This window comes from Lytechinus variegatus, chromosome 3, assembly GCF_018143015.1.
Source record: "Lytechinus variegatus isolate NC3 chromosome 3, Lvar_3.0, whole genome shotgun sequence".
Classification (NCBI taxonomy): Eukaryota; Metazoa; Echinodermata; class Echinoidea; order Temnopleuroida; family Toxopneustidae; genus Lytechinus; species Lytechinus variegatus.
The window spans coordinates 62,169,460-62,195,431 of NC_054742.1; the positions used below are offsets into that span (position 1 = coordinate 62,169,460).

A 25,972-nucleotide genomic window follows, 5' to 3' on the forward strand; every position below is an offset into this window, starting at 1 on the left:
AGGTTGCTGGTCAGAGCAAGGGTAAGAGGGTGACCAAAGAAGACATGGAAGAAGCAAGTGGTGGAGAGTAGGAGGGTTTCTCTTTGTATATATGTTTAATCGTTTTATGATTTCTGTATACAGTGTATACTGATTCATTAATTTTTTTTCTTATTTATTATTTTTGTTTATTTTCTATTCATTGTATATATGTATTGTTTATTTCTTTATTTTATCTTATTTTTATTCATAAAATGTACTTATGAAAAGGGGCCTTCACCCTACAAGCTCTGCTTTTTAGTTGGTCTCCTTCTCTTTCGATTTCATAGTATTATTGTATTATAGAAATGATTTATATGTTATATTTTGTAAATATGTATATTGAACTATCATTGTAAATGTAAAAAGATTGAAAGAGAAAATAAATGAATTGAATTAAATTGAAAATATAATGTAAAAGTGAAAAAGGGTTGAGGGAGGATGATGGTCAGAGGAAGTGGGTGACCAAAGAAGACATGGAAGAAGCAAGTGGTTGGGGAGAATAGGTGGGTTGGGATGAGGGAGTATGCACTGATCAGAGTAAAGTGAAGAGAGAGAGAGTGAAAGTGATTTCTGTGAATGCAAGGTGAATCCGTCCATCCCTGTATTCTGGGTTACTTTTACTACTACTACCTGGGCTACCAATCCCCCTCCTCTGCCAAAAACAGACAATACAAGAACTAACCTGCATCTGAGCAGTTGACCTGGAACTGACTCTTCTTGTTCAAGAATGATTTCTTGAGGCCCATTCCACTTGAAACAACCTTGCTAGCATCTGATGTAAAGACTGGAGCTTGGAACCCAGTGGTAGTGGTTGTCTTGACAATAGTTTCAACCATCACTTGGGCTGACTCAACGCTACCTGCCTTGCCTCCCTTTGCAGATCCTAGAAGAATAAAAGGGATTTTAAAAAAGATAGTTATTGAGCTAGCAGTAATTGTCATTTCAGAGATAAATCAGGCAAAATTTGACATAAGAACATGTACAGTGAGCAACTTGTTATTTTGTATCCTTTATCTCTCCCTTATTTACAGGCATTTTTAACAATTTTGAAAAAGGCTTAAAAATGGCAAATTTTGGCAATTCAAATTCTCCATATGGTTTAGGACATGAAAGAACTCCAAAACAACAAATTTTGTCTATTTTACATTAATTTGTTCACTATGGTGGGTCTGTGTTTGCCTGGAATTATGTGAATGTGTTATTAATTCAAAATATGCTTAATGGAAATTAATGTTTTATTCTGAATTGGATGTAATGTCATTATCTTAGCAAGAAACAGACAAAAAGTGGAGTAATTCAGTGTCTTGTATACCAGGCAAGGGGGTTCAATTGTTATTACAGGTAAAGATCTGAAGCTCGGGGGCAACTCTTAGCAGTATCGAAAGTAAAAGTAGGCAGTTGGAAGTAAAGCAAAGCACATTTGTCATCGTGCTTTCTTTCCAAAATGAAAACACACCTATTAGCAATATCAAAGGGAAACTCAGGGTTTTTTTAAAAATAAATTCAATAAGAATTGATCAGCTGAATGATGGAAAAAGTTAGGATTTCTTACCAGTGATCTTAGCCTTGAAGGGACTGCCTGTGATATGGGTAGGTCCACCATACTTGATAGTGATCATATACTCTCCAGGATGGGTAGGGACATAGACACACTTATAACCTTCACCAATCTCTGTGACATCCATCTTAACCTTGGAAGGACCATCAATCTGGATACCCAAGGTACCAGCTCCTGCTCCACAGGTATTAACGATGAACTCGCACTTCTCTCCTGATTAACAAATGATATGGAGTATCATAAGCTCACTTCATATTGTACTGTAAATTGATATTACTCTTATGGTGTCACCACATTCATTGTGGTTGGTAGCAATAGTTTGGTGTAATCTGCAAAGTATATCCATTGATTTCTGTAACTATAGTTGATAAAATTTTCATGTTAGCTAGAGATAGAAACTGCCTCAGCTAATTAGGAAACATTAGTCATAATATACAAAGTATATGGTACAATCAGAAAAAAGAACATATGTGGGACTACACAAAAATATTCTGCCCAAAATTTCAGTTGTTTCTATGTTGAATGTAGCAATGAATGTAAGGGGATATGCAAAACATAGCTGATGGGACCTATATTCTTCCTAATGATAAATAACATGATTAAAAAAAATGTTTATCTTTTCCAAAGTTCTTTCTTTAAGATGGATTATTAAAAATATATCACAAGGCTGTTATACCAGATAATACCATTTTGTTAGTCAAGGTTTTCATTTTGTATGTATGTATTTTTTGTGGGTTTTTTGTTATAAAGGTCAAAGAGATAAACAGTATCTTACCAATGATAGGAATGCAAAGTTTAAGGCAATATGAAATTAAATCAATAACTAATTACAACAAGTACAGCAGAGGACTATAATGTAAATGGTGTCAACATAGTGGAAATGACACGATATAATTTGTGCATGTGGATTGTCGACAGCAGACAGAAACTAGCTGGCACTGATAGCCGTATTTCATCCAATTGATCAAGAATAAATGATGTAACAGTAAAACTAACCTGTCTTTCCTCTCTCCAATCCTTCTCCATAAGCATGAACATGACCTGGATCACCGACCTCTTCAACCGTTCCAACTCTAATCCTGAACGGACTACCTGGGATTGGTGAATCTTTGAAGTACACATCCACACTGTGGATACCGTTCTCCGTCGGTAGGAAGCGCACAGCATAGTTTTCTGCCAAGAGAAATCACCAGATGATATTGCAGTGCTGTATTTACCTCTCTTTTTTTTTGTATCAGTGCTATGGATATGTGGTATGTTTCAAACGGATTATTAAATTATGATAAACCTAACTGTATACATGCAGTTGGCTTTTTACCTCCTACATTTTATGTCATAAGTCCACTAAATGCAAAGCAATCAAAACTGAATTTCGACACTTTTTGAATGGATTTCACTCATCTTTTAAAATCAAATACGCAATAGCTTCAAATTTTACGCAATAATTCAAACTTGCACGTCAGACCAAAATTTGCCTCCAAACAATCCAATACAAATTATATCCGCTCATAATGAAATGAGTATGATATCATAACCTCAATAAGCAATAAATCAACAGATGTCACTCATTATATATCACGTGTGAATTAGCATATAAGCATATGTTATTTTGGTCAGACTTAACATCTTGTGAAACATTGGGTGATTTCAAGTTCAGTGTTGGCCTTTCAGTGTTGGTGTTTATAATACCAAACACAACATGAAGATGGTCCTGAAAAGTCACTCACTTAAGTTGTTCAGATGTCAATGATGTGATCTGGATCAGTTTTACAAAATGTGAATAAGTTTTGGAGCTAGGGGAAGCAATCCAAATTTCAACTCCAACACCACGGCCAACACCGGACTTGAAATCACCCATTGCCATACAAGTCTACTCACCTTCATCAATCTCTGTGACTATGCAATCAATCTCAGCACCAGAGGGAGACTTACACTTGGCTTTCAAATGACCCTTAGCACCATTGAGTTGAATAACGAATGAACACGGGTGATTAGCCTTGATACCATGCTCCTGTTAAATAATAAAATAACAATAATATATCATTTATAAGATGCCGATTGCAATTTCAATGGGGTACTATATATTACCCCGGATTTAGCTCCAGCTGCTAAAGGTGCTTGGTGCATTCAAAATATGTGGATATTAATTTGGATCAGTTACCAGATCAAAGTAAATGTTTCTGTAAGATTCTTAAAGTATCCCAACAAATAGATGTTTTCATTTCATACAATTTACAATAAAACACCCAAATTCCTGTTTCAATAAATGAAATACATGTGTCAAAGGATTCTGGGAGAAACTGTATCATTGTTGATAAAATTAGCTAAATAGGATTGAGCAAAATGTATTTTTCTAAGCAATAATAATACATTTTCCAATGTGTGCTCATCTGTGTAGGCGATCTATACTGTGATCATTTTTCAGCTAAGATTTCATGATTTAACAAAGTTTAGTTTATGTCACTGTATCAGAGTAAGATATACAATGATATAGTGCTAATTATTGATAAAATAACAATTAAATTTTGCTTCTCATCACAGCATTGTTTACTGCCAAATATTTTCATTTATCCTTTAAAGGTGGCTTGAAACTTACCTGTAGACTGGATACACTGCATCTCCTAGCGTCACCCAGGGGTGGAACAACAAATGGCCTGTAAGGACTGTCTGGGATTGCCTTGTCATTGAACTTAATATCAACCTGGTATTCACCTAGAACACAAAGGAAAGTCAAAATGGTCATCACACTTTTCTACTTCCGAGATATTATGTACTATTCAGTAATTTGAGCTTTGTAGCTCTTACTGAATTTGTTGCTCATAGAGCTCAGTGAGGAAGGCCATACATCATTTGCAAGTAGGCCAGAATGCCATGACAGAGGAAAGTCTCAAGACATTGCTTTGAAGCACTTCAACATCAAACTACAATTTACTAAAATGTCAAGTGCCTTCTAATGAATCAGGACTAATCATAGGCAAAAAACCAAAGGCTTTACACCCTGTTAAAAGGACCTGTGCAAGATGATAAGTGATACCCGATTACCCTTCTATCCACGTTTCATGAACTACATCAATGAACTTTCAAAGATATGATCGCAATTCAACAAATATCCCAAACATAGCCAAAGTTCATTGACCTTAAATGACCTTTCACCTTAATAATGTGACCTGAAACTCATGCAGGCTATTCATGGATCCTTGATTACTCTTTATGAGTATCATGACAAGGTCCATATATTTTCTAAGTTATGATGACATTTCAAAAACTTTACCTTGGTTAAGATTTCAATTTTGAAGATGCCATGGAGTGTGGCACCTTTATTCTGGCTCTGCTATGCAGGCGAGACAAACATGGGGTGCTTATCAAAAATATTCCTTCAACTTCCATCTGACCCCCATAAGGGGGGCACTTACACAAGAAACCTTTTTTCTTTCCATCAAAGTAAAAAATCTGTTGAGGGGGCAATATTAAATCCCCTGAATACACATGAGTGCACCAATATACAAGAGTGCCCCATACGTTTGTATATTGGGCACCAGGATTAAGAAAAGACGAGACTTACCTGGTACACTAGGTACATATGAGACCATGTATGATCCATCCTTGTTGTCTACAAAGTTGATTGGAGCCTTGGCTGGACCAGATACTGTTATGCCCAACTTTCCTGGGCCGGCTTCACGAGTCCAGACCTGGAACTCGGCTGCAAGTTAGATTAAGAACAAATGGTGATCATAAAAGGGGACGGGTAAGTAAGGCATGCACTCGCTATGTTATACAATCATAATTATAACACAGTTCCTGTATAACGCATATCACATTATGATTATAATGTCCCTATATGCTTCCAAATTAGTAAGATAAAGCCCAACAGCCTTTTAAAGCACGAAAGCATTTCAAAGAATAAATTCCTGCCAGGTAACCAAATTACCTCACCTGGGTTGAGTGCAGCACACTGTAGATCAATTTCTTGCTGAAGGAATTATGCCACCGCTGGAATTTTAACCCACAACCCTCTGTTTCAAAGTTAGATGATTAATCCACTGGGCCACAATGCTCCACATAGGAAGCAGCAAAGTGATTTATTTATTAAAACAAATCATTTGGTTGATCTAACATCTAACTAACAAAAGAAAAAATTCCTACAAAACATTCCATGTTCTTTGCCACATAGCAAATCAGTGGGACCTTATCCTCTGAAATATGTCTTGTGCTCCATGTCTTTAAAAAAGAAATCATTTTCAAATAAAAGATATTTTTTCAACTGATTTTTATAGAATTACAAGCTGAGTTGAACCAATACCACATCTAAAGAGTATTCTCAATTACATCTTTGAAATCCTTGAACTTTATTGTCGATGAGGCCCAGCTATTCTCCCTGTATTGTAATTCATCATCCACAACTTAAAATGAAAACATGGACCTGGGTTCTGTAACACAAAGGTTAGCGATTGATCGTACGCTCAATTTTCACAATTGATTGTACAGTGTTGTCAATGGAATCAATCATAGAAAAATGTTCAACAATCACTGCTTTTGTGTTACGGGTCCCAGGTCTTCTCATAGGACTCGGTCTTACCTGGTTGTTTGACCTCTCCTCGCTCAAGTCCTGGACCACCAGCATGGACCTTATGTGCTCCACCCTCACCAAATGGACCAACAGTAAACATGAATGGACTTCCTACAATGGACAAACACAACAACTTAAATAATACAGAGAAAGGAATAGTCCCTTAACATCTAAGAGTAATTAGAATAAAGCACCCTAAATCACATTACAGCTTTAAATACATAAAAACACAACACTAATCTCTAGAGCTGAGGTAACCTAGTTTTAATAATTTTTCAAGGTAATGATTGAAAATTGTGAAAAAATATAAAACAGCAAGCTGGTTGTGGCTTTATTGTTTTTGTTTTTTGTAGGAATAAACATTTTCTACATGCAAATAAAAAGACCCCTGGGCACATTTTATAATGAACTAACCACTAATGTGATTGAAAGCTCAACCCTGGTACTACGGTAGTTCCAAGAATTGTAATATCAATTATTAGATGATAGATGCCATTTGTGGGATCTGCAAATTAGTATGCACGACTTTAGGTCAAAATGTTTGTAAAACCCCCTATCCTGACGAGATAATTAATGAGAAGTTCACTTACCTGGGACGTGCAAGCCCTTGTTCTTGACACTGACTGTATGTACACCAACCATTGAAGGTACAAACTTGACACAGTATTTACAGTCTGGCCTGTCAATGATCTCAGCGTCCACTGTACGGCCGGCAGGGTTGGTTACCTGGGCAGTCATATCCAGTGGATCAGTGCCTAAGATCAAAGAGAGAGAGAGAGACAGGCAGACAGACACAGTCAATTATCTATTCATAACCCTCTCTCAATATAAAGTCATAAAAAATTAGAAATTGGATATATGAAGCAACTATTGGCCAAGAGTAATGAGCAGACATTTAATTTCTTCATTCATCTACTCAAATATATACAAAAACTGTATATGGGCTATTCCAGGGTTACTCACGTTACATTTGGAGACACCTTGACTCATACTTGGAGCTGTAACTCCATTATTATTGATAGGAACTAAACATCTCCGTATCACAACAAAGTACACAGTCTGACTATCCTTTGTATAAAAACAAAACTTGGGAAATTCTATTATGCTCCTGGCAAATCTTTGGAATGTGTCGGTTACTCACGTTACAGATTTGTCCCAACCTGTGGAATTGCCCATATGATGAATCTCTTAATATATTAATAAAAATGCAACACAATCATGAAAATAAAGTCTTCAAAAATTTACTCGACTGATGCATTATCACCACAATATAGACCTGGATATGGTGAATACAGAACAATAGGAGAATCAGAACTTCAAAATAAAAAAAAAACTCTAGAAGAAAGAAAAGCACTTGATAACAGCTTAGGGCACTGAAGGCAGCGCTTGTATACATGATGGCACATTTTGCCAATCTGTAACTGATGATGGTGCCTTTCATTGAGTCAATACAAGGTATGTAGACTTAAGAATAATTACCTGGGATCTTGACGGTGAGTTCACATTCACTATTGACCTGAGAGACTGGAGTAGCGCTAGTAGGTCTAACCAATGTCTCACTGATCAATGGCAGTTCTGAGGAATCCCCACCAACTGCAACCTGGAACGGACTCCCTGCACAAATGACAAAATATAGCAAGTTATCACGATTGATGGGAAAAAATGAAAATCACAGATTTCTGGATAAATTTGTTTTTGGAATGAAATTTTTACTCCGAATCGTGCGATGAAATAGAAATCGCTATGGTTATATGAATTGAAATATGTTTGCGATAATTCACTCATACAATTCAATTTCAAGTTTATGTATATTTTGCCAGTACCATCCAAATTTTAATGAAAATTGGAGGAATATGAAATTTGTAATTAATGTGGCCAAAAGGGAAATTTAATGCATGCATTTTTCTTTTGTGATTCAGTAAAGTCAAACTGGAATACTGTAGAAATAGTAATATGTAACATGTAAGAATTTTTTGTTTTCACCACAGTATACCAAATTAAGTTAGGTACAAAGAAAAAATAAGAATGATCCAAGATTGTTAATTAACTATGCAATTTTTTTCTGTTTATTAGGCCATAATTAAACAAATTAATTGAAAAGGGTGACACATGATATTTAAAAAAATTATTTGTCCTTAGAAAAGTACAAAGTAAAACAAAGATATTAATTTGTGGAAAAGGGTCCTCAGATTACTATAAATCCTTTTTGATATGTTGATATTCATCTGGACTTACTTTGATTGAAACAGAGGACAGTTTCACGTCCGATCCGGGACGCTTCTTCAGCTCTTTTTGATATGTTGTTATCATTGTATTTAATCTTTTTTCCCTTATTTGTCAATTTAAATGATTGTACAAGAGGGTATTTTTTTTCATTTTGGAAAAAGGGATTGGAAAAAGGGATTGGAAAAAGGGATATTGTAACAAATGTCGCTCATTTTGGTTTGATTAAAAGGAGACCAAAAATGGTATAAAGAGATAAAAAAATTCATTTAGATTGAGTTGGAGTTCTCTCCTTACCTGGAACCAATTGATCAGCATAGTGTACATTGACATTGTAAGTGCCTGGTTCAGTTGGAGTGAATGTGACTAGACAGGTACCATCACCGTTATCTTCACAGTTAATATCTGCTTTGCTTGGTCCTTCAATGGATACACCAAGACCTCCATAGCCTGTGGGATAATATGGGAAACTTGCTTATCTTTTGCTATTCATAATCTTTCAAGAATGCATATCATTAAGGCGACCGCACACCTTACGATTGGTCTGCAACTCGATTTCAGAATCAAATGTAGTATAATTTGATGCTAATATTGAGACTTGGAATATCTTACTGTGTAATGTTCTAAATCATTGTACGAATACCTATGTTACCTATCCTATCATCCTATTTAGAATAAAAGCAAATTTAATATCTAGTCGTAATGACGTCATAGAAGTCCTACGATTGGCTACGATTTGAAACTAATTTGGCCTTTACTCCAAAATAAAGGCTTGCATTCTTTCAAAATGGTTATATTAGTATTCTTTCAATTAATTTTGACCTCAAATAAAATGATATGTTCCATTCACATTTTCAGAAAATGAGCAAAATGCGATTTGTTCCAAAATCTGATCACGAACAGTCGTAAGGTGTATGGTGGCCTTTAATCATACAAGGGATGGATTGTGATATTTTTTCAACTTATCGCTAAGAAAGTATGAATAAATGTAAGCAAGCAATCAGAGGACCAAAGGCTTAAGGTCCTCTCCAAGGGACCTAGTAATGAGGATAAATGACTCATCAAAGGGCACTGGCATACCAAGTGGTGATCGAACCCGCGTCACAGGAATCCGAAACCCCTGCTCTACCAACCATCATTCCTTCAAGAGCTCAAAGGACCCACAGCTCTCTGTTCTTTTTGGGGACATTGTAGGATTACCAAGGTCATATCTTTAAGGGATGGCTGATATGACACCACTGCACTAAAGGATTACCCTCATTTTCTTGTACCTTGAAAGAATTGAAAGATATGGTAAATATCAATACAAGGATATCTAATAATTATTAAGTATATGATAGCTTACCAGCATTCCTTGTATCGACCAGGAATTGAGCCGTTTGACCTGCTTCTGCCTCTTTGATACCGCGACCTGTGACCTTGACCTTGGAAGCATCACCGACCTCTTGAGCTCCGACAATGATCTTGAAGGGGCTGTTAGGGATGTTTTGACCCCTCTTCTTAACACTCACTAGATGTTCACCAATCTCTTTAGGGGTGAAGGTGATACCTAAACAAGACAAGAAACAATCTCTTCTTATTACATCATACACACTTTCAGATACATGATAAATTCTATGTAATAACCTTAATTCCCACCTGTTTATTTCCAAATGGATAACAAAAACAATAACCATCGCCCTTGAAGGCTTTACTGCAGGATTTCATTTTCACTTCCAATTCTGAAATGTTTTGTCTATGCTGAAGATTGTAAAAGGAAATATAATGAGTTGGAAACCTTGCAGAAAGATGTGACCAAATATGGTTTAGACTTTTAAAGATGCTACACTTTCTAACAGAGCAGGAATGTATATTACAAGGACTATTTTGTACCTTACTGATGAATTTTTTACCTTTAAATTAGATGGTGAAGAATGAAATACTTTTAAAATGGTTGCTTTTAAATATATGGATCCTTATAAACACTTTTAATGTAGCTGCTTTCTAAGGAAGCTTCATATAAAAATATGTGAAACCACTTATCTTATTTAAGAAGCTGAATAATGTTCTTTGTCCATGAACCTTGGGTGAATTTGCTTTTTTCACACTTTCTTGGATGAACATCATCAAAAATCATCTTACATCGTCATTAAAAATCCCAGCTTTTATGAACATTCTTCTCCTAAATTACTTGACATTTGAGGATTCTGTTAAATATCCACACAAACACTTAACAGCTTTGCAACAAAAAAATATTTTTCTGTAAGACATAGACACTATCAATGATGGAATTGTTCAATGAAGGTTTCCTTACCAATGTTGCCATTATTAAGACGTTTTAGTGCGCATGGTTCTTCATGTTTGGAAGGTGTACGGATAGTAGCTGTGAGTTCGTTGAGATTTGATTCAGTGATCTTAAGAGGAACATCACTGGGTGTACCAATAGACATCCTACTGCCAGACTTATCTGTCAAAGCAAATAGATCATTCAACATCAATTCAAATTAATCAATATCAGTAAATATTATTTAGATGTATGGTTTTAGAGGCGCCGATATTTTTTGACGTCCTTGTGAGGTTGCTTCAAAGAGACAAATAAAAAAACTGATTTTTAACGTGTATGCCTATGAAAACCGTCCAATATTTTCAATATTGGATGAAATGAATATTTTTTCCCCGCCCACAAGATTATCATTGGTTAATAAATGATTGTGCGCATGAAGCTATTGTTATGTCATAATAAAATTGCATTGCGTATGAGTTGCCAGGTGTGGCAAAGGAACAAGACTGCGTCAGTTTATTGAATTTAAGTGTGCTTGCACTATATACGCTAGTGCATCTTTACATTACTCAGTCGCCATGCTCATGATTTACAAGATTAGCATAATATGGTAAATAAACCCCTTTTTTGCTTCATTAATTGATGTCTAGCTTTATTTATTATCTAAATAATAATAATAATGGATGACCAATTTTCAAGGGATGTGTAGAAATATTGTTAGTCACTGAATAACAATATTGGATTCGTCTCCAACTCATCTAATATTGTTCTTCAGCTCGTAAAATATTTCTCCGCATCTGACTCAAGGCCATCCAATATTCCCTGTATATCTATTCCATTCAGTAAAAAATCTAATCAGTCAGTATTTAGTTCAACCAGTCAATATTCATTTCACAATTAGTCAATAACATTTCAAACCAGTCAATATAAATTCAATTGGCCAATAAAGATTCTTAGGTAAATTGTATATTCTATAACATGAAAACAAAAGAAATATTTGCAAAGATATTCAAATGACAACAATGTTTGGATAGAGTAACTAACCAACAATCTGAGCAGAGAAAGGACTTCCTGGGATGTGTTTATCAGCAAACTTGACAACAATATCATACTGTCCAGGTTTGGTAGGGAAGTAGGTGACACTGCATGTGCCATCCTTGTTATCTACACATTTGATCTCAGCCTTTGATGGACCCTCGATGGCAAGGGCCAAACCACCTGCAAAAAAAAACAAACAAAAATCATTTACTAGCTGACGGGCGTTATTAGAATGTATCATTACAAAGACTGAAACAAGTATAGACCGCTGAAAGGAATTGCATGGCAGGAGTTAAAACTTAATATTTCAGAAATCTAAAAGGATCGGCAACAGAGTTGGAGAGTCAAAGTCGGTTTTTCTAATCAAAATTTGCCATTTACAATTATTTTGACAACTTAAAACCATTTAAAATCTTTCTAAAATGTAGTATTGAATTGAAAGTTATTGTTGCCAACTTATAGAATATCATGCATTCAAATGAGCTTTAAAAACTTGGTGTGGCCTTAATAAATGAACTGTGAACATACAATTGGAATAGGATTTATGTGTATGAGTGGATACTTTAGCATGTGCCTACTGGAAATGGGCGGTCCATGTAAAACGATAGTATTAAGTATCTAATTGGTTACTAACCTGCACCAGCATCCTTGGTGTTGATGATAAAATGACAAGGTTCGTTGCTGATACCGTGAGTTAGACCAGTACCATAGGCTGTAACATTACCGCTCTTCAATTCATCAACGTGGAAGTGGAATGGACTTCCTGTGAGTCAGATGGATGAAAAACATTGAAGTTCACAGTACAGTAAAGAAATACTTGTAACCTAGTTTTGAGAGAACTTATAAAACCATAATTTGATGAATTATGTCTTTAAGATACCAACACCAATGGTGCATTTGTATCATTTGCGACAATAATATCACATCATCAACTCAGATGAAATGAAGTATCCATGATTGGACACTAAATTACATCATAAAGTCATATTGATTATTTTCAGATGATTGATTGAACCATTCATTTATTTTAACATTTCATAACAAAATAGTACATGAATAGCATTACACAATAAAGTATAATAGAATAGTGTCGCACTCAAAATTGTTCACAATACGTTTGATTAATAATGTTTGCTCCTTTGTAATGTTTTGTATGTTTGTATTTTAGAAACAAACAGAATTTTATTACTGACGGAGCTACCCTATTAAAATAAAAATAAATAAATAAATTACTAAATAAATATTGTAGAGCCTTTAAAGGCAGTCATACCTGGTACATCCTTTCCATTGTACTTGATAGCTAGCTCATGACGTCCAGTCTCTGATGGTGAATACTTGACAGTGATGGTGCCATCTTTGTTCTCTATAATGACTGGAGTCTCCTTTCGGCCACTTGGTGTCTTGACCTCACCTACAAAATTCAATTGGGATTTCAAGAAGATTGCCAGGGGTCATAAAACTTAATTTGGATGACAAATTGTTTGAATCCTTTTTGGATCAGCTTCTTCGTGAGTTTCTCTTGTTAAATGCTTTTGAAAAAATGGTGAGTAAAATTGTCAAACTAAGAAAAAATAAAGAAATTACATGAGTGTTAGTTGATCAAAATATCACTTAACATAATAAGCTTTTCTTTTCAACTACTATTCAATTTGGCAGACTCACTCTCAGTCTTGGATGGTGACAGATGATAGTTTTAAGATTGTCTTACCTGAGATGCATCCTAATCCTGCACCGATCACAGGAATGACCAGATCAAGAGGTCTACAATCCTGAGGCATTGCGGACTGTAATGGAGCTGCTTGGACTTGCTGGATGGTGTCTGGTTGGATCAAGTCTTCAGGTGGTCCTGGTTGTGCCTGTTTGGATAAATAGGATACAATATTTAGTTGATAGATTCAGGTCCTTCTTTGAGTTAGGATGTCCTGTGTTTTTTTTATAAAAAGTATAATATTGGGTGATAAGCTCATATCTCTTTTAGGTAGGCACACTAACTATAGCCTGAGCAACATCTTGCAGCACTTGAAAGCCAGTAGGAATCCAGCTGAGAGTCATTTCTCTTCTAACCTTCCACTCTCTGCATCAACAAACCAATCATGGATTTGGGATAGTTGCAGTGAAATCCTGCTTGCAGTGCAGCAAGAGAAACTGCTTGATAAATTTTTTTAACACATTGAAGAAACTAAAAGAAAACAAAATTGATATCCTTTGCAATAAATACATTTCAAAATGATAAGCATATCCTCTCAATCTTGTCATAACATCTGATTATTATTAAGAGTATAAAACACATATATATAAAGTGTCATGTAAGGAAAAGTGTCACACATAACCTGAAGGCAGATAGCACTGGAAAGTGGGAAATAAATATGGCAATAATTTTCTAAAAGGTGTAGATTTCATCAATTCAATCGTGCAGGAAAAGATATTTATGTCTCTATTTCATAAAAGTGAAAAAAATGAAAAGTGTGATCTGAAAAGCAGAAAATCACCAAGTTTTTTTTTCTGTGTATAAACCTATGGAATCCCCACGGTTCTAACACAACATAACTTCACAGGTTTGAGGCAGGTGAAAAGCATAGGAACTCTAATTTCGAAGCCAGATAATTAGAACAATGCAAGCATTTCACATTTTACCACTAACCAGCTGAGAATTTTGCTTAAGAACTTAAGCCAAATACTCAGCTTTTACAAGGAAAAAATGCAAAAAGCTTGCATTGCCGTGTTTAGTTTTTCATATTGCTAAACAAATTTTCAATTTCATTTTTTGTCCAGTCTGTGTCTTCAAATAAAATATAAACATAGCTGCAAGTCTTGACTACTCAAAGATTTATATCAGAGAAAAATTTTAAGGATTTGATCCATAGACATCCGATACTGCAGAACAAAACCATGTCCAATTTACAATCACAAAAAAATCTTTGACATATATTCATAAAAGAAATTTTCAGGGTGACAGATATAGGTCATAATGAATTCCACATCGTACCACGCACTTTCATGCTCACAGAACAATTCAACAAACAAAACCAACCATCAAACATCAAAATATGTTAAAATTGAATGGGTCCAATTGCGCAAGGGGAAAATAAAGAATGCAGTCCCAAAGATTTGACAGTACCCATACCACTGTGTATGAGTAAACATCTAGCATTAATCCATTTTATATAGCTCACTGATTTGCATTAAATTGACTACAATCTTCTCATATCTTTAACAAACAATCTTTCTAAAGCAATATTTAATGCCAATCAGTCAAGCACTAAACTAGGCTCGTCTTCAAAGAGACATAAATGAACAATGTTAATACACCATTAAGACTGCAATTTCATTTATCTTCTTTGCCTCTAAGACAACATATTATTTTAGTGTGCCTGCACTTATTCATTTGGCAGCCACAAATGCTAAGATTACATTTCAATTTATTGACAGAAACCAGTTGGGAAACGGAGAGGTCTTTTGGATCTACAAAACACATCTTATTGTGATAAGGTTAATCATTCTGCCTCTCACTGTATCAGTATCACCTGCCAATGACAAATCAATACTGAAGCAGTGAAGATGGAAAGAGGTCATATCAATTCAATAGAATAATTCTGACAAATTAATAGGAGCCAACCCTTTGATAATTTGAATTAATTGACAATGAAGTGAGCCAATGAGACATTGTGATCAATTTGCACTCTCTGAGGATGCTTGTCCAGAATGCTTTCATCTTAAATTGGATGATGTTGTCCAAGGGCTGGTCAGGTTTGTTATTTATGTCATATGATGAGTCAGTAATTGACTACCTCATGAAAAAGAATACCAGAGAGTGGATATCGGTTACTGTATATCCCATAAATATATAACCTTACCAGATAAACTATGAACATGATTCACTTGGATAATTTACTGACTGCACAAACACATTTTATTCACTTTATACTAATACTACTGTCTTCGTTATTCATTGAAGTCCAATATCAAGGGATACAAGAAAATGTAGCTTGACGGATCTTTTTCCAAATTGTTACAGGTCACTCTATTTACAGGATACAAGAAAAAAGGGTAACTTAGGGATCCTTGTTCTAATTGTTACAGGTCACTCCATTAACAGTGGGATACAAGAAAATGGTAACTTACAGGATCCTTGGTCTAATTTTCACAGGTTACTCCATTAACAGTGGGATACAAGATAAGCGTAACTTAAGGGATCCTCGCTCTGTTACAGGACACTCCATTAACAGGGGAATACAAGAAAAGTGTAACTTAAGGGATTTTTGCTCTAACTGTTACACGACACTCTATTAACAGGGGGAAACAAGAAAAGTGTAACTTAAGAGATTCTTGCTCTGTTACAAGACACTCCATTAACAGGGGGATACAAGAAAAGTGTAACTTAAGAGATTCTTGCTCTGTTACAAGACACTCCATTAACAGGGGGATACAAGAAAAGTGTAACTTAAGAGATTCTTGCTCTGTTACAAGACACTCCATCAACAGGGGGATACAAGAAAAGTGTAACTTAAGAGATTCTTGCTCTGTTACAAGACACTCCATTAACAGGGGGATACAAGAAAAGTGTAACTTAAGAGATTCTTGCTCTGTTACAAGACACTCCATTAACAGGGGGATACAAGAAAATGGTAACTGAGGGGATCCTTGCTCTAACTGTTACAGGACACTCCATTAACAGGGGGATACAAGAAAAGTGTAACTTACGGGATCCTTGCTCAAATTGTTACAGGTCACTCCATTAACAGGGGGATAGAAGAAAAGGGTAATTTAAGGAATCCTTGCTCTAATTGTTACAGGTCACTCCATTAACAGGGGGACACAAGATAAGCGTAACTGATGGGATCCTTGCTCTGTTACAGGACACTCCATTAACAGGGGGATACAAGAAAATCGTAACTTAAAGGATCCTTACTCAAATTGTTATAGGTCACTTACTTCATTAAAAGGTGGATACAGTAATTCTTAACCTAATGGATGTTTGAATGTTGTGGATCATTCAATCAACAAAATATAGCACAGAGAGTGATGTCAGGGGATTCTTTTTCAAATTGCCAAGGTTTCGTCATGATCACAGAAACAAGTCAAGGCAAATAAAATAACTTTGTTAAAAAAATAAAAGATCAACCAATTAAAACACAATACAATTAAGGTCAACTAATAAATCAGTATTGGTCACTATATTAAAAAAGAGTAATTGAATAATAATAATAATACATGAATTGTATCGTGTACCTCTATCTTGATTAAATGCTCAAAGCACTTCAGAGCGGAACAATAGCAAAAACAAATTACATAAAATACATGTTTGAACAATAAACCAATATCTGTCAAGAAGCACTCTTACACGGGTATGTTGGTGGTCACTGAAGTCTGGGTTAATTTAACGATCTTGTTCATAATATATACCACACCGATAAAAGCAGGAGTAATGCAAAGACAATAATAAAAAGAGAAAGCCATCAAAATGATGCACATGGAGTAGGTAGAATACCAGAAGATCTGTGAATTCTCTAAAACCAATCAAGCACATACTCTGCCCTACTACACCAACACAGATACCGGGAGAAAGGTCAGTACGTTGAGAGACTACAATATCCGCCTGTTTTTTTATTTTAAATGTTTGAAGGTAACAAATCAACATTTGTCCCTGCCAATCTGCTTGAAGCATGCAAATTGAAGCAACTGATGCAACAATCTCTCTCCCAGAGGTATAGACGGTGGTCTAGTTAACCTAAGGCTAGAGAGGATCCATCTATCATCACCACACCAAATGGATTGCGTAGAGGCAAAGGAGATTTGATGTAAAAGGTGACTTAGTTTATTCTGTTGATGATCTCAATGCTACTACCACAGAGAAGCAGTACTCCCAGCTTCATTATTGCATTTTTTGGTACCTTTCAACTTTTTCTCTAGTCCTTTCCCAAGAGCTCAATATTATAATAATGGAGACAAGATAATTACTGACACTTAAACAATATAATAAAATGGTTATTACAAATCATGATTACATTGCAAGTCTTGTTCTGTATGTTGAATGTTCTGCCCATTATTCAAACATATTTGAACATTGTATAATAAATCAGGATTGTATTTTTTTGCCGATGCAATGATACTAACAAGAAGTCCAACAGTCCCCCCTCCCTCTTTGGAAAAATAATATTAATTTTATTTCCTTAAATAGTATAAGACTATTTTCAAAGAAAATATTATGACGCTGTTAAAACATTGTATAGAAATGTTAATCTAAATCTTTTGGATATTTAGGATGTCTACTTCATGACGGACGATTTCTAATCACTTTTTACGAGGCAACAAGACAAGAAACTCGGCACCATTACTTCACCTCGTCAAAACAAAGACGTAAATCACCTGGAATCATTTAATAGCACTGATTACATGCCAATCCTCACATAACTGGTACGACTATCACAAGGAGTCTAGGCATGTGAAATTGGCTTGTCTGCAAGGAACCTGGGTGGACCACTAGCTGATACCTCATGCTGTGATATATAGCACTCATATATGATAGGAATGCAGACTGGGAGATGCAAGTAAATACTGTCAAGACAATTCCCATTTAGAATATATATGTAGTCAACACAGACGAATACGAATGAAAGAGACCATGACTTCTTAATAGACCATGGACATCTGATCCCCTGACAGGCAGCTAATGAGAAAACACCATCATCGTCTCTCATTATGGATGTAGAATGGTGGGTGTAGAGATATATACCTATTAATAGGTCTTGGTAAGCATTACAGGGACTGGCAGTGTTCCAGAAGAATTTCATTCTTTTTTAAGGGAAGAATGTCATTTTCTTTTCTTAAAGCCAAGGGGATTCTCTGCAGCCAAGTTATTTTTGCATTGAGAATGGGAGTGGTTTAAGTAAAGAAAGAAAAGGTGGTGAATTTGATCACATGCATCTTTTAAATAAGGTAGATGGTATGTTCATATCTACAGTGGACAGCAAAACATAAAAAGGTGATTTGGAGAGGGAAAGGGGGTTATGGATGGGATAAAGAGAAGAGAGAGATAGGGGGAGAAGGGGAGGCAAGAAAAATAGGTGGAGAAATCAAATATGGATGGAGGGACAGAGAAAAAGAAAGAAAGAAAGAAAGAAAGAAAGAAGGGCAGGAAGAGGGATAGAAATTCACAGTGAACACTAGAGTGTAACTGGGGTGAAGGACCGAGAGCTTTAAAATTAATGGGGAGATGGAAAAAGAAAGAGAATGTGAAGGAGTGGGACAAATAGATAGACAAGGGAGGACCAAATTGAGAGAGAGAGAGAGAGAAGGGGGATGGTGGGCAAGGGACTGATGGCAAAATAGAAAAATGGAATGGGACGGGGAAAGAAAGAAGAACAGGAAGGGATGATATGTGGGTGCAAAACAAAATGCTAACATGACAAAAGAAGTAGGGAACAAACAGAGAGAGAGCAATAGGGGAGTGGATAGATGAACATTTTAAATTTGATGTTTTCATATCTTTAGCTGATAATGATTCATTTCTTGAATGAACACAAAATTAGCATCGGTTTCTTTAGAAACAATGTAATATATTTGAGAAGTTTTTCAAGTATGAAAATACAAGTCTTGTGAAGATGTTTGTCAAGAACATAAAAAGAAAGTAGGTCATTTGAATCATTCCCTTAAGTGATTTTATTTCATTGACAGATAGAGAAAATATAAAAAAAGTTTGCATTACTGAAATATGATGAAAAGCAAAAAGGGCTCTAAAAAGTACAGAAGCAAAGAAAGAAATCAAAGGAAATGTTGAAATAGGGGGAATATGTCAGTGTCTATGGTAAACATTTGAGAGCATTATACAGAAGGTACACTAACAAACATCAAACAAAATAAAACTGAATAGAACTTTCAATAAATAAAAACATTCTAATTAGCCTAAGGAAATTTGGAAAATCAATGCAAAAGAGAAGAAAGTATGTGAAAGTAGAAAGTTACATGCCAATCCCTCAGCAAGGGAAAAGGTAGATCCTTTGTTGAAGAAGAGCATCTTACATTGCCACTTGTAATACTGACCTTGTTTGCAGAGACAATGTTCTTAAATAAACCAGGCCTTGCATTACAATGTCAGCTGAAACAAAAGAACACAGATCTGCATAGCGAGACAAGGTCAGTGTCTCAATGACACAATTGTCATTTTGCAGTGACACAGACGGAAGGAAATATATGAAAGAATCATACCTGGAATGAAAATCCAAAATACCAATATAATCCACAAAAATGACTGAGCAGGATAAGCGGCGGTGGAATGGTTAAAAATGGCTGACCTGAAGCTATGTCGCCACTACAAAGAATAGAAATCTGTCGATTGTAACAAGATACGTAGAGGTGTGATGCAACTATGTACGTATCAATGACGATTACCTGAACAGGGGGTACCTCCTTGAATCTACCAGCGTTAGTAGTTCTTTGCCACAAGTGATCCTCTGTTTACATATTCACTCATACATGACCAACACCAGTCCCTGCCCATCTCTCTCTCTCTATTTCTATTTTTATTTCATATATTTGCCTCCTTCCTCCTTTTTGTGCCTTACTATAACAAAGGCTGCCAAATGTCACGTCTATAGCAGCGCATAGCAGCCAGCTCCATATAAGTCCTCAGCCAATAAGGTGCCTTAGTGGCCACTTGGGGGCGTTATCCAGCCAGCTGGTAATTCAAGACCGAGTAGGAATTCCATCCATGCTCCGGACAATCACTCCTTTGAACCTGAGGTTGAAGTAGTGTGCAAACTGGGCCCCACCACTATGTTTATCATCAGCATCATCATTCTGTGTGAGTCAAAAGTCAATTAGAGGAGGGGGATGGGAGCAGCTGGGAGAATTTAATTTCAACTGTTGGTTTGCAAGGATGGGCCAGTATACATAGATAATATAGAGAGGGCTGTACAAAGATGATTAGACCTTAGTTGTGTTCTGTCAACGCTTGATCAAACAGAGTGCAGTCTCTATCAACATTTAATTTAAAACAAATATTGTTATACCAGTGAGGTCTTGACTTCCTAAAGAATGCAGTCCAGCTTATAGCTAGCAGCCTGTATCTCCTGTAATCCAGACAAGTCTTGGGTAAACTGATCATCAATGTATTTTTTTATTTAAATTTCAAATGTATTTACCTGTTCTATAGAAAAGTTCAAAGTAGAATTTAACATCTATGAGAAGGAAAGAAACATGGTTGTCAGAAGCAAAGAAACTGTATGACGCCCATGTTTTCTTAGTTTACATGTTCATCTCATCAACTATGTCTGTTCGATAGCCAAGGTGAAATTCCTTTCATATTTTCATTATGACTAATCTTAATGTATCAATCCCAATTTAAAGCAGAAATGAAGAAGCAACAAGCTGTAAAAAGGGTAAACCGGCATGGATATCAGCCTGAAGCCAGTCATGGCCTCTTGCCCATCTGGTCTTAGCCTTAGTGAAATTACCCATAATATCTAGTGTAAATGGGAGCTTTGTGGATGAACCCTGAATGAATCGTGGTCACAAACTTGAGCATTGCTCCCAAATAACTCCGGATGGAAGACCACATCCAATGATTACCATACGAGTTGGTTAGATCAAGACACTCATTAAGATCTTAGCATGCTTCTTCGTAGATAAGATCCAAGACATTTACCCTTGACCAACTGAAGGTGATATACAGTGCGTCCCAGAAAAAAGGAAACTGGGATTCCCATGTCTTTATTGTTCAAAGGCAAAAGAATTATGATATTTCATCTACATTTTCATATAATTAAATTATCCTTCTTTATTTTGATACCTAATGTGTGACAAACACTTCAGGCATTAATGAGAAAGACGAGTTTGAAATTTTTAAGTCAAAACCAAATTGCACAGAAAAATTGGAGAAGATTGGTTCGTGATACGACGACCATGCTTATTCAACGACTGGTTCAATAGCATTTTTGTATTCTTTGTCAAGATTCTCTCACTGATCCTTCAAATGTGAATGGATTCAGATTCATAGGAGTTCCTGCACAAATTGCTTCTGATATTTCTCAATATTCATTATTTGTTATCTGTCATGCGTAAACGATTTGCTAAGCTGTTGGTTTCAAATTAGAGAAGAGATTCCAATCTTAACACGAGTATCAAATTTATAGTAAAACTTTTTAATAATTATAAAATCTATCTCTAAAAAAAGGGTTTCCTTTTTTTGGGACGTACTGTATATATGTTAAAATACCCCCTCCTGTGTAATGTGTATGAAGGAGAATACACAGGATTTTTACCCTGCAGGAGTTAGACGATTGGTTTCTTGGTCTTTATGCAAAGAATGAATAGAATATGGCAATATCACTAATCTTCACCATCATTATAATTCATGGCAAATAAACCACCATAACATATCATTACGTGTTCAATTTAGTATTGAAAATTAGAAAATTATCTTCAAAGCAATTAATAATCAAAATTATATTGAAAGTAAAGACATTTGGAAGTTGGGGGAGAGATGGATAAAATCACTGCTGGTTATAAATTTCTTTTCATGTTTAGATGGAATATCATCAGAGTCTTTTACCGCATATTACAGCTCTTAGCAGGTGAATATGCAGGGCTGACGATTCGTGTGTATTCAAACATCATACTTGTGATTAACATAACAAACCACAACTCTTTACTCTTTGATGGATTTTAGCAAAGCCTCTGTTAATGTTTCTCATACTTTTGTTATTTTATGATAAAGTTGCCTACTTTAAATATTATACATCATCATTACTTCAATGTATTTTTCACTATTATAGAACAAGTAATTGGCCATTGCAGAATGGGTCACAATCTAATGGAACTCCAAAAATAAATTAATTTCCAAACAATTTAAGTAGCACATCTAGGACTCGTGTTCATGTTTTTTTTTAGTTACATCTAAAGACAACTCGTTCCTTAACAAGACAACTGTCCATCAATTTCACCAACTAAATTCATCTGAAACTGAAACTCAGTCAAATGCACTAATGTATCTTTTGCCTTATTACCAATGAAAAAAAAATACAAGCTCATCTTTTTTGACAATTACATGAATGAATAAACTGACTTAAAGATTTAGTAACAAGTCAAACTTGACATTTGGTCATATGCAATAAGGATACAAATCATACAATTTAGGTAATTTCGACTGGTAGGAACCAACTGCACCAGCCTATCCCCTCATGTTATATCCGATCTTGATGTTGATAGAATAGGTGAACACCCTACACAGACAGAATTAGAATACATTGCCCATTGAGATATAAACAGATCAAATGCATCTAATATCAAACATCTGTGTTTACCAGTCAGGCATTGACTGGGATGCACACAATCCTTCCTGGGGGCCCCTAACCCATGGGAATGCGTTGCGCTGGGGATTCATTTCGAAATCTGTAGACAATTCAAACTTGTGATGAATGTTGAAGTGACATCGGGATCACATCAATAAGTCAATATCTCAACATTCATACACAACTCATTTTAAGAGAAGCAGTTGCCTCCCATCAATCAAATCATATCTATTTTATGTCATCCTCAAGTGATAAGTGGTAATATGAAATACTTTCACATCAACGTTAGATTACACCAAATCATGAACTCTCCGATAAAATAAATCTTAAGTTCAAAGTTCTAGATGAATGATCCACAGATCATTGCAAGTAAAACAAAAACATGGAAAGATAATTTGTATAAAATATTTCAATTGAAGTATTATTTGTGATTGTGGAAATTAACAGTACAAAATCTTTCTTTCTTACTGTATGGTACTACAAAAGAGATAAAAGATGATAGCAATGTAATAATCACAATAATCTGCTTAAGTCATTCATTTTAAATGGTGTGTTTAAATGATAATCAAGTTAATTATTAAGAAAAAAAAATTTTTTACTAAATCCCTTAGTTTCATTTAGAAATTTATCAATACCAATATGAAAATAGTGTTAATAACCCTCACATTATTCAAATTTCATTATTCTCAGGACCCCTTCTTACAAAGAGTTACGATTCATCTGGTTAATCAAAACTATGTAAAGCCAACAACCTCTCAGAGTTTCCAAAGAAAGCATGTGTACATATCATAGGTTCCATGAGCCACATTGCAACACGAGGGCTAAAGATATTCATTCGACCCAACCCATTCAAATTTTTTTTTCAATTTGATATTGCTGATTGACAAAAGTGTATGAAAATAATTGAAAATCTAACACCGATTCTAGAAATGGCAACTACTGAACTTCCTTTGCTTAAATTGGGAATATATAAAATGACATTGGAACTATTTCTTGACTGGCAAAGAATTAGGGCTATTTTACTGTTTCAGTTGATAAATTTGATCCCATCATAGATATCTTCATAAATTGCGATTTATTTCTTAAATGAGCTAGCTACAAAACCCTTCTCTGGTCAGATATTGAATGTCAGATATATATCCTACTCAATGGTAATAAACATTTGACCCTCTAATTTCATGTTTATTTTTTATGAATTTTTCAAAAGTGCCATTTTAACACACAAGTCTATGGGGAATCTTTTATGCGCGAGATGCCTCTAATGAATAAAAATTATGACATTGATGGTTTTCCATAGTTGAGGATGATCGCATCAATCACAACTCTCGATGCGATGAAGCCATGAACAAACATATAATAGATGTCAAAACAATATCATCATATTCGTTTTGAAGTTAGGAGGGAAAGTGGCATGGCAGTCAAGGCCAGAGTAACCAGGAGGTTGAAGGTAGCACACATATATATAGCTCAATCAACTGTAATAGTACACTTAAGAGGAGCAAGAATGTGAAGGGGGTACAAGGACAGGGGGTGGGGGAGTGGTTGCTGTCTACATGGGCTTGTCTTTAAATGACTATGGAGGATCTTTTAGATAGGTAGGGGTAGGGGTGTAGATGAGTGATATATGTGATCCCAAGAGAGGTTGTAGACAAGCTCATTGGTTGGCATCATGCCCCTCATCACCCACCAATCACTCAGTCATAGCAGATAGATGAAAACCTTCAGACAATAATCCTCCCCCCTCTTCCCTTCCACATAAGATTGAGATCATTTTCTGCCTAAATTGACTGGCTTACCCCGATGGAGACAAACACTGCAGTCCCAGTCATTTCATTTCTTGTTTCTTTTGGGTTAGATTGGAAGTGAATTATAAATCATCGGTTTTTATTTGCTGGCAGTTTGCCTCTCACTATTGGACCAGTTGCTAAGGATGGGGATGCCCTAAAATGGACTTAGTGACGTGCCCTACACTACATAGCTAGCATGCCTATGCATCAAACATAAGGTTGAAGTGACTGGTGCACATGTATGCAGCCACTATTAAACAGCGCTGGCAGGCACACACCCTCTCTACCCCTCCATCTCGGCCCAACTGTTGCAAACCGTCTGTACGTGAGTAGATATCGCCTGGCTTGACAGCACCGAGGCGATCGGCTTCACGCCAGACAAAATATGTTTACACCCCAGCACTAACTAATGGACTGCCATTAATGAGTTTCATTAGGTCTTAACAGCCTTGACGTTTGCCTTAGCCAATCAATCTGCTGCTAATGATCACAGCAGAGTCTGAAACTAGATATACTAAGTTTAGCATGGGCATTATAGGGCACAGATTTGGGTCATTTATTAATTCAACAATCCCCCGACTAAGTGATGACCTAACTGTAGGCGGGAGCTCTATGCTTTAATAGTATTAACAGAGCTCGGTCATAGTAAGTGTTGTTACATTCAAGGATTATATTCTCTATATTATTACAGAGCAATAGAAAAACTCAATAAATAGAGACTTAAAGTATTATTGAAGTCGAAGGACATAAAATTTAGGAGGTAAAATCATTTAGTCTCTCATTTACAAATGAAAATTAAATTTTGCATTCCTTATATATGCAATAGATAACAATAAAAACTTATGTATTTGGACTGTCTGCCTTGCTTCCACAACTGATGTGTATTGTTACTCCAGTTTGGTTCTTCACAGTTAGCAAGGATTTATGGTAAACAAAATGATGAGCTTGTATCAAAACAGGATTGAGGACTTAACAACAGAGATGAGCTACAGCTGGGATTTCACAAAAACCATCTGCTTTGCGATGTTAACTTGAAATACCCCACGTCCCTGACATTTTAACAACATCATACTTAATAGAAAACATGATATACATACAACACACACACAGCTCAGGATATATGTGGAAACACGGTCAAAAAGACATTAATCACAAAAATCATAAAAACCTTACCCGATTCCATTTACGAGATAATTGGATGCATCTACCTGATATATGCTTATTAATTCA

The 25,972-nt window shown here is 35.6% G+C and overlaps 1 protein-coding gene across 6 annotated transcripts in view; it reads right to left on the reverse strand.

The window, feature by feature from the left end:
- Positions 1–25,972, reverse strand: part of LOC121411587 (filamin-A-like) — a 98,995-nt gene that overhangs the window by 2,652 nt on the left and 70,371 nt on the right. For all 6 annotated transcript variants that reach the window (XM_041604378.1, XM_041604380.1, XM_041604384.1 and 3 more), the window contains 16 exons: positions 13,376–13,523; positions 12,938–13,078; positions 12,302–12,430; positions 11,674–11,847; positions 10,663–10,815; positions 9,715–9,918; positions 8,667–8,819; positions 7,626–7,760; positions 6,737–6,901; positions 6,156–6,257; positions 5,142–5,279; positions 4,176–4,291; positions 3,458–3,590; positions 2,576–2,752; positions 1,574–1,792; positions 704–904 (listed from right to left, as the gene is read on the reverse strand). In XM_041604378.1, coding sequence (XP_041460312.1) covers positions 704–904; positions 1,574–1,792; positions 2,576–2,752; positions 3,458–3,590; positions 4,176–4,291; positions 5,142–5,279; positions 6,156–6,257; positions 6,737–6,901; positions 7,626–7,760; positions 8,667–8,819; positions 9,715–9,918; positions 10,663–10,815; positions 11,674–11,847; positions 12,302–12,430; positions 12,938–13,078; positions 13,376–13,523 — 2,488 coding nt within the window. The remainder of the gene's footprint in view (positions 1–703; positions 905–1,573; positions 1,793–2,575; positions 2,753–3,457; positions 3,591–4,175; positions 4,292–5,141; positions 5,280–6,155; positions 6,258–6,736; positions 6,902–7,625; positions 7,761–8,666; positions 8,820–9,714; positions 9,919–10,662; positions 10,816–11,673; positions 11,848–12,301; positions 12,431–12,937; positions 13,079–13,375; positions 13,524–25,972) is intronic.